The 10,315-nt window shown below is 48.3% G+C and overlaps 1 protein-coding gene across 1 annotated transcript in view; it reads left to right on the top strand.

Moving 5' to 3' along the window:
- The first annotated feature begins 3,832 nt into the window (after nucleotides 1-3,832).
- Nucleotides 3,833-10,315, top strand: part of Gab2 (GRB2 associated binding protein 2) — a 143,298-nt gene continuing 136,815 nt past the window's right edge. The window contains exon 1 of the mRNA XM_087901402.1: nucleotides 3,833-3,999. Coding sequence (XP_087757528.1) covers nucleotides 3,922-3,999 — 78 coding nt within the window. The 5' untranslated portion in view covers nucleotides 3,833-3,921. The remainder of the gene's footprint in view (nucleotides 4,000-10,315) is intronic.

Here is a 10,315-nt window from a genome sequence, read left to right as displayed (position 1 = left end):
TAATTTCTCAATATGGCCACATTGGCTGAATTTCCTTTCTCAGTTTTTCACTATTAAATGTCTCTTTATTGGTGTATGAAGACCGGTGACTGTAGCTGGCCAAGCTTGCCGGGAGTAGATTTTCAACTAACGACTCTAGTAACATTGTCACCTCCACCACTGCACCACTGCTGCTGCCACATCCTGGGAGGCTAAGCTGTCACAGAACGTGTACCACTGGTCCATCCTTTGTTTCCTTTTGTTTCGTTTTGAAATGGGCACACTGTATAGCCCTGACTGTCCTGAAACTCACTCTGTAGACCACGCTGGCCTCGAACTCACAGAGATCTACCTGCCTCTGCCTCTCAGAGTGCTGGGATTAAAGGCGTGCGCCACCATGCCTGGTTGGTTCTGGTTATTGACCAAGGTGAAACAGGAAAATTGGACTAGCTTGAACATTTCAAAGAAGTTTATCAAACAACTCATCAACAGAGAGGAAGTCCAATTCAGGCTTAGTCACACCCCAAGTCCCCCATCTTCAGCTTTGGGTAAGTAAGAGGGTAATTTAATGAGGGTAATAAAATTGGTTCAAAGCAACCAGGAGCACACAATATCCCCCAGAGGTAAGTGTCTGAAAGTCACCAGCTGAGATAGCTCATCCGGTCACAGCAGCGCTCAGCTCTGGAATTAACCTGTCATTTAAATTGAAGGGGAGAAAAGGCAGACGGTCTCGGACGCAAATGTCCAACCCGAATAGCAGGCCAGTCACTGACGTCAAGGCCAAAGAGAAGGGCATTAATCACTCCGGCCTGGTGTGCAGTTGGGGACAGCTCTCTGCAGCGCTCCCAACCCATTCCTGGGATCCTTCCGCCTGCCATGCACCTGCTCTTGGCCACAAACCATCAACTTTGAGACAGGCACGAATTCAGGCTGCCACCAATAACATTTAAAGCCACACTGCACCCTTTAGAGCCCAGGTTTTGTGGAGGAGAAAGGAAACAAGGCCTGGGTGGTGTCTGGATTTCCCTCTCTCCCAGCCCCCAAGGAGTGCATGTCTTTAATCTCTACAGGGTAACCTCCGCTAAAATGGTCATTTCCTGGGAACTTAATGAGAATATACGATTAATGTCCCAAAGAACTCTTGGGGCCGGCTATTAATTCCGCTTAGGAAATACCAGTGATCTTTAATCAAAATTGCCTAAATTACAAACTAGTAAAGCATGTCCTTAGAGGGCTTAGGGGCCGGCTGTCACTCCAGCTATTTCCGATAGATGGCGCCCACCTTCATGTAAATAAATCATTCACATAATTTGTTTTCCATTTTTTTTCCCCCAGGGAGATGGGGGGGACGGGACAGAACAGAGAATGGAGCAGACTTAGAAAAGGTTCAGACAGGAGCATTTGTCCACGCAGAACACACTTCTGAGACTGGACACAGAGCCGGGGACCCCCCCCACACACACACACACATCGGTGCTGCTTGCTGTGTGCAGCTCATCCTGGGCAGTCAGTGATAAGAAAGGGAAGGTCAGAGTCAGGGCAGGAAAGCCAGAGCACTAAGCAGGGCCCTTTTCTCTAAGCTTTGGGGAAGAAGGATCAGGGTGCCCAGAAGACTTCCCAAAACCCATACTCTGTAACTGTTTGTTGCCTTTCAAGACCCTTCCTGTCTCCGATCACCAAACACCAGACTTCTGCTTCTTTCCATGTGGGTCTTTGTTAAACAAAAGCAACCCAAACTAACAGCCGAAGAGTCTCCCAGTCCGCGTCTTGAATCCTGTAATTCTCAGATAAGTATTCCTACACCCCTAGGAAAGGATAGGGCATATTTCTGCTTGACGTCCATCACAAACCCCAGAGGCAGGCAATCCTCGCAGATTTTCTCAGGCTGCAAGCCTGGAGACTTGGCACCATGACTCAGAAGTGAATGGAGTCAGGGCTGCTTTATTTTGACTGGGAGTCACTGCCTCCGGATTGATTTGGCAGACTAAGTATTTTGATATTTATGTCTCACAAACAGTTTAAGGTCCTGGGAGTCAGAAGTTGAACATGACCATAATTCTACTGGTGGTTTAAGAATCCCTAATTTAAAAAGTCAAGGACGATGTGGTCCTAGATAGAGCCTAAGAGTTCTGGTTTCATATTCTATCCAGCAGCACATCGGCTACTTGAAGGTCAGAGAAAAATAAGGGCAAGGGGAGGGGTCTTTTCAGCTCCCAGGGTGCCTGGAAAAGCTAAGCACGTGGTAAGGATGGGTTTTCACAAACTGACTGAAATGGTGGAAGATTCTCCAATCCAATCAAAATCTACTAGACTAAAGGATGTCCAGCTGTCTACAGCAGCTCGCTCAGCTGCACTGAAGCAGAGAAATGAACAAAGTATCTGGAAACTGAAGTCAGGCTGAGGCTTTGAGATTCTGCTTCTCCAACTCACCTGTCAACAGTCCAAGTCCCCATTGATAAAGCAGGTTACTAAGCAACTTCCCCAAGAAGCTAGAGGGGAGCCACCTCTTAAAGTCCTTTGTAAGGGTGCTGGGTGAGTTAAAAAAGAACTCTTAGCAGAGTTCTGGTTTGGGCGCCCTTTTTCCTCCTTTCCCCTGGAGCACCGGCCCAGATGCCTGCTTCATTGTACTTAGTCTTAGCCTTTAGCCTTCAACACAAAGCAGGGAGGAGGAGGTCGTTACAGTCACATTTATATACGAGAGATCTCGTTGCCTAAGTGGGTGAGTGGAAACCCTGCAAGTTTTTTTTTTCTTTTATCGCAGCTTCTTATTCTTCTACACCGCCCTGCTCTTCAACTCACTATGACGTCCATTGACTAATTTTTGCTTCCTCCATTCTGCAACTCTTACGGTTTCCTTTTACTGGGTTCGGTTTTTCCAGAGGCAATCTGGGAGAGAGCCAGCTGGACTTTGTTACCTAGCAATAAGGTCCCATTCCATCGTCCCCCCTCCCCCTCCCCCACGTGTGATCTGCAGGCATTACAGCAATCCACCACTCAGAAAAAACAGGTGAGACGACCCCTCCTCACCTCCCCACACACCTGGGTTAGAAATGACTGCCTTTGTCTCAGCTGCAGGACTTCGGGCTATCCGTGAAATGGGTATAATTATTGCCTGCCGGATTGGTAGGTTAGTGAAGACCATCACTGTGAACAGTGAATGAAAAAAGCCCCCAGCACACAGTAGGTCTGCCTCCTTCCCTGGTCTTGAGCTGTGAGAGTTAACTCGCAGGGAAGCAGAACACTCATCTCAGCCAGCATCGGACATACTGAAACCTGAAACTGTGGGAATGGACAGGAAACCGGAGCAGTCCTTGGAACTCTTTCCCACACGACCCTAGGGAGTGGGGACTGGGGGTGGGGGCTAGGCTCCATGTTCGATCTCGGGTGGGCAGCCTCTATCCTTCGCTCGCCCTAGCTCCACCAGCACCACCAGGCAGCAGCTCTTCAGCACCCCGCCTGCAGCTCGAGGCTTGGGAGAAAAAACAAAACAAAACAAAACAAAAAAAGCCCAGCCAAGATCCTGAGGACGCACCGGCTGGAGACAGCTCTCCTGGCCTCCAAGCCTCCTAGCCTGCAGGGTCTGAAGCCTGGGGAGTTGGCCTCTGCGCCGGCTGACCTCGGGGACCCCGCGGGGCTGTGGGCGTGGCGAGCGGTCGCCTGCCGAGGCGCCCTGGTGGGGCTGGCCTTGTCTGTGTGTGTGTGTGCGCGCGCGCGCGCGGTGGGGTGGGGTGGGGGGGCGGATCGAGCGCGCGCGCGGTGGGAGGGGGGGCGGATCGAGCACGCGCAGGCAGCCGGGCCCGCGCTCAGCGCCGCCTCGTCCTCGCCCGGGGCTGCCCGGCCCCTCCCCTCCCCCGCGAGCTGCGCACCGGCAGCCGGCTGACCCAGCAGCCCGCGCCCTTGTCCGCGCGCGAGCCGGCAGCGGGCTCCACTCGGCCAGCGACCATGAGCGGCAGCGGCGACGACGTGGTGTGCACAGGCTGGCTGAGGAAATCGCCTCCCGAGAAGAAGTTGAGGCGCTATGTGAGTGAGGCGAGCGGGCGCGGTCGGGCGAGCGGGTGGACCGGCAAGCGGGCGGGCGAGCGGGCAGGCGGGGGGCGTCCGTGGCCCCGGAGGTGGGGGCGCCGAGCCAGGCCGGGGCTCCGCGGCCTCCGAGGGCAGGAGCGGCGGGGCGCGAGTGGGGCGCCGTCGTCCACCTGTCCCAGGTGCGCCGCCGAGGGGCGGGGCGCAGGTCGGGGCTGCGGCTCGGCGGCAGTCGCTGCTCGTCGCCCGCCAACCCCGGGAACTCCGCGCCCGGACGAAGTTTGGAGCGTTCGTTCTGGGCGACCGGGAGAGTTGACGCCCGCCCGGGGCCGAGGGGGCCGAGTCGCCCCGAGAGGGAGGATAGGCTCCCGGGCCCACAAAGGGCGAGGCGCCGCGCCCCTCTCCCGGTCCCTTTCTCGGCCCGCCCCTCCCCGGTGGCTGCCGGCTTCCTCCCAGTCCGCGGCCGCTGCATCACCGGCAGCGTCAGCGGCATGTGCAGCGCTTGTCTTAAGTGACTCATTTGTTTGTCCCCCTTCTTTCTCATTATTCCGTACGTCTCTCGCAGCCCCCACCCCATCCCAGCCCCCCTCGCCCCCCGCCCGCGGTCGTCCGCCCCACGGGGGTGACACTGCAATTTGGTCCGCTATAACTGGCCGGAGTTTTGTGTCGTGCAGCCCATGGTGTCTGGGGTCTGGCGAGATCATGGTTCTGAATTGCTAGGAGGTGCTAACTGACAGTGTTTACTGAAATTGCTGGGACAAGCTGTCCCTCTAGGTGAGAAGCTGACATCTGGGGGGTGCACCCCTCCTTGCTTAGCGAGGTCAGAGAGCGAAGTGGTGCCAGGATCTGAGAGTGGGGTAGTCCTGGGAGTTCAGAAACGGAAAGTCCGTTAAAGGAGTGCAGGTTCTCCCATCTTCTCCCTCTTCGCTTGCCAAGAAACGTCCTTGTTACGCTGGCTGGGAGTGCTGGACTCCGAGAAATCACTCCCACAGCCTGGAAGTGAGCGGTTGCTCCCAGCTGCACTGCATCAAGGGAGCTCCCAACAGACCCTGCCCCCTGTCAGCTGCACTAGCGGCTGGCCATGGGGGACAGAAGCTTACCAGAGTTTCCTGTCTCTGCTCCCCAGATCAGAATCAAGGGACTTCTGGCCTCTGGACTGAGGAAGTGACATTCTGTTTTTCAAAGGAAGTGTTGTTGTTGGGGAGTGCAACTGTGTCGATGAAATCAGGCTCTGACTTAGGTCATTTGTGCGGGGGTGGGTGGGGGAAATCTAAGGATTTGGTGCGTGACTTTTGAACATGAACAAAGATTTGACATAGAGTACAGTAGAGGTGTTTAATGTTTAAGGCTCATTTTGGGGGGGTTAATGTGGGTAAAATATTTTAATTATTAGGAGAGGATTTTGTTTTGTTTTGCCTTGCCTGCTGCTGTAACCCAGGCCTGTAATTTCAGTGCTTGCATTTGGAAGACCACAGGAAGATCACAGGTTCAAAGCCAACATGGTTTCAGTATTCTGCGATCCTGTCTCTCTTTCGAATACACACAACCCAGCTCCCCCACCCTCAAACCCAACAAACAACACTCAAGCCCATGCGTGAGTGAACAACACAGGATGACCCTGTGGGTAAAAGTGTTTGTCCCTCAAGCCCGGTGACTTAAATTTGATCCCCTGGAAACCACGTTAAGATGGAAGAAGAGTTCTGACCTCCACGCTCATTCAGTGGTGTGTCTATGCACTCACATACCCAATAATAATTTTAAAAATTAGGGGGAATTATTTTTTACTTAGGGAGTATGGTTGGTCGTGCTTGTAATCCCAACCCTTGGAAAGCGGGGGCAGGAGTATCAAGAGTTCAAAACCATCCTTGGCTACACAGTGAGCTAAAGGCCAGTCCAAACTACAAGACCAGCCCGTGGAATAGTGTCCTGTTAAAAAAAAATGCAGTTTTCTAATTAGAAGGGAATGTAACATAGTTGGTAGAATGCTTGCCTAACATACAAGATGTCCTGGGTTTTATCCCAGCACAGCCTAAAACAGGGCTGGGTGACACAAGTTTGGAATGCCAAGGAGGGGAAGGAAGAAGGATTAGAAGTTCAGGTCATCCTTGAACTGAGAAAAACAACAACAACAACAAAAAAAACCAACAAACAAGCTACTACTTTAGAAGTCTTTGAAACATTGTTTTTGAAACAGCTTGCAAAAAAGTTGATACTGTTGCTCTTTGACTCCTGGCTACAGCAACCCTTCCCGGGTAGATTCTCTTTATGACCTAGCTCGTGTTTTTTAGAACTGCTTTAGCTCAAAATAGCCAAGTTTGGAAGCTTGTGTCAAATTCAGATTTTACCCATTTAAACTCCTTAGAGCTCTTGGGTCCTCTGATGACCTCAGCCCCCCCCCTTTCACACATTCCCTGTGGCTCTAGCCCCTAAGGCATCTGACTGGAGCAACAGCTCGGTGTGACTAGAGAAGCCTCTCCAGTCTTGCTGCTTCAAACAAGCGATCTAACTAACCCAGGCTTCCTGAGCACAGCCTCCTTCTACATCCACCAGGTTTCTGGAGCAAACAGTTGGCTTCTGCACACACATCCTCATACTAGGGTGGGAACTAAAGGGCTTCCCTATGAACTCAAGGTCTTTCCGGTTCTGGGCAAATGGGCTATCACTGAATCCCCAGCCCTTATATTTTCTTTTAAAACCTCTGCCAACTGTTTTGAGTTACAGCTCTGTTCTTGGTTTCGTAGAAACTCAAATTAATTAGACTCAAACTTAGAGATTTTTCAGTCAGATTGCTGCATGCATCACCCTAAATAGCTGTTATGGCTGGTATACACAATAGTCATGTGGCTATTGTAGATTGACATGTCTTCATTTAAAGGGTGCATCCAGCATCAGAGATAAATGAGAAAGTGGCTTATTAAATGCATGACCGCTGAAGGCTATTTTGAAACATAACTCTAATTTGTGGGAAAAAGTACAGAAAACGTTCTTTTGCCAGGATGTGATGTGTTGTGTTGTTTTGTGATAGGGTCTAACCCTCACACTGGCCTGAAACTCACTGTGTAGCCCAGGCTAGCCTTGAAGTCGGGGTAATCTCCTGGTTCTCTCACGTGTTGGTATTGAAGATATCTAATACCATATCCGGCAACAGGGTTTGTTTGGGGTTTTTTTTTCCCCATTGGATTTTCTAATTGATCAGCCATAAGCATGAACACATGATCTAGAGCGGTGTTTCTCAACATGTGGGTCGCTACACCTTTCACAGGGGTCGCATGTCGGATAGCCCGCATTCCAGATATTTACATGATGATTCATAACAGTGGCAAAATCACAGTTATGATGTAGCAATGAAATAATTTTATGACTGGGGGGTCACCACAATACGAGGAGCTGTATTAAATGGTCGCAGCGTTAGGAGGTTGAAAATCACTGAGCTAGAGAGTATTTGTTGTGTGCCCTAAAGAAATTGGGTGGGGAGGAGAAGGAACGTACCGTGTGTTACCCAGGGTGCATCATGGGATTACATGGAGAAGTGGACAAGGAGCTTCGTCCCCATGTATGGCTGTGAGAACATATGCATGGGAACACATGGGTACATATATTTAAATATTAAACAGGATTTTGTGGAGGGAAAACTTACAGCACACAATATGTTCTAGGCTATTGTAATTTCACAGTATGGAAAGAGGGAAAGAGGATTGGTCACAGCATTGCCCCCTGGTGGTTTATTTGAAGAAAGTTGTATCTGTTCTAATGAACAGCTGCAGGAACAAACAGTAACTGTCTGTTCTTCTTTGTTATCATTATTAAATATGTGTGTTCCTGGTTTTGGATTTAGTCCGCTAACCCAGCCCTTCAGTGTTCGCTGGTGACCTCGTCTTCTTGTCACAAAGAAAACCGATCAGGGTATGGCCGTCTGCACAAATCACAGTCAGATGTCCCAGTTTACCCGGGGTTTCCACGATTTCTCTCCTCCTCCTCCTCTCAGAGTAGATGAGGCGCCCCACTCCCAGCTGATTCCTACCACCTGTACTTTGGCTTAGGTCCAGCCCCTGCCCCACCCACCCAGCTGGTCCCATCCTCACCCCTCGCCCATCAAGTATAATTAACATCACCCATGTCATCTTGGATGTGTGGCCTGGCACTGGAGCCCAATCAACCCCTGTGGGCCAGAGTTAAAGGGTGTCACCAGGCCTACCTTATTGATAATTTAAAGGACCAGCTGTTTATTTCACAGATTTTATCTATTCTATTCTCTATTATAACATTTTTTCTATTTTTCTTTTTTGATGAATATTGTTTTTCTAGTTTTTTTTAAATGTGGGCGCTTAAATTACTGATTTGAGACTTTTCTTCTAGTACTATTATATGCATTTAGTACCATAAGTCCCCTTTGAGGGTTGTATTAGTTTATTCTAAAATTTTTAATAATTTGTATTTTCAGTTTTCATTTAGTTCAATGTCTTTTCTTTCTCTTGAGTCTTTCTTTGACTCATGAATTACTTGGATGTATGTTGTTTAGTTTCCCAATGTTTGTAGGTTTTCTTGTTATTTCTCTGTTCCCAATTTCTTTTTTGGCTCTATGGTGGGAATAAAACACATTCTGCATAATAACAATCATTTTAAGTTTGTCGAGATTTATTTTATGGCCAAGATATGATTTTTCTTCCTTAATGACTACTTGAAATGATGTTTATTCTGCTATCATGAAGAAAAGCAGTCTACAATGGTGATACACGTGTATTCCACTAGCACTTACAGGGATAATTAGGAGGGTTGTGAGTTGGATAGCCAGTGTTACATGGAGAGTTTGAGGTCTGCCTAGAGCCACATAGCAAGATTCCGTCTCTAAAATACAACAAAAACATTACTTTAACTCAATACATTCTCCTGGGCTTTACTTGTGTAAGTGTTTTGCATGCATGTTTGTGTATCATGTGTGTCCTGGTGCCCGTGGAGGCCATGAGTGGGCATTGGATACTCTGGAACTTGGAGTTCTAGATGGTTGTAACCTACCATGAGAACTGGAAACAGAACCTAGTTCCTCTGAAAGAGCAACAGATGCTCTTAACGACCAACTCTTCTCTCCAGGCCCCCCAAGTGTTAGTATATTTCATTTTAGCGATAAGAGCTCATGTAGCCCATGATAGTCTTGAATATACTATGTAGTCTGTGTTGCCCTTCAAACCCCCGAGCCTGTTGTCTCTAGCATCATATCCTATTTCCTCATGGAGAAGTAATCCACATGTTCATCAGTGAATAAATGGATAAAAAATGTGATTTTTGCACACAAAAGAATAATCTTGCTGGGTGGTGGCAGTGCATGCCTTTAATCCCAGCACTCAGGAGTAGAGGCAGGTGGATTTCTGTGAGTTCAAAATGTGCCTGGTCTACTGAGTGAGCATGGACAACCATGCTACATAAATAAACCCCGTTTTAAAAAAATTAAAGAAAAAAGGATAATAGCCTTTAGAATGTTGACACATAGATATGTTACGAAATAGATGAACTTTGATGATATTATGATAAATAAGCTACTCACAAAGGACAAATATTATATGACTATTTTCCTAACTTATATCTAAATCAGTGATGGAAAGAATGGTGATTTGGAAGGTCTGAGGATAGGGAGTATAAGGAACTATTTATTGTGCAGTGGATTAAAAGTTTCAGCGATCCAAGTTGAAAGAGTCCGAGTAAGGATGGTCATAAGGTCATAATGGTGGCACAGCAATGTGGATGTCGTTAGTGCCAGCTCAGGATAGTTTGTTTACCACCCTAGCCACTTAAAAATGGCCACGACAGCTGATTTTATATTTTGTATTTTTTGTACTTTACCACAATTTTAAAAAAAACAACTTCTGGGAGCTTGGAGAGATGGCTTCTGTGTTCAGTTCCCAGGGACCACGTAGGGATTCACAACCATCTGTAATTCCAGTTCTAAAGGGTCTGATACCCTCTTCTGACCTCTGTGGGCATCAGGTCATATACATGGTGCACGAACATATGTAAAGACAAAACACTAGATTGCTGCTAGTATTGCTTTCATTATTATTATTATTATTATTATTATTATTATTATTATTACTGATGTTTCTAAGGAAAGAGAAAAGACAGAACAGGCGCTCCATAGCATTAACTCATCAGCGTCTGAGCACCAAAGGCAGTGAATTTACATGAAACTTGAAAGCACATCTGTTCCTCCCCAAATAAACACCTCTGGCATTGCTTTCTATCTCTGGCTGGTCTTTAGATCGAAGGGAGTAACGGAATACGACAGCCGGGTGCTGCAGCAAAATGTGCAGAAGTGTAAAGCAGG

This window comes from Myodes glareolus, chromosome 24 (genome assembly GCF_982192425.1).
Source record: "Myodes glareolus chromosome 24, mMyoGla1.1, whole genome shotgun sequence".
NCBI classification, from domain to species: Eukaryota; Metazoa; Chordata; class Mammalia; order Rodentia; family Cricetidae; genus Myodes; species Myodes glareolus.
This window is presented reverse-complemented; position numbering and strand designations above follow the sequence as displayed.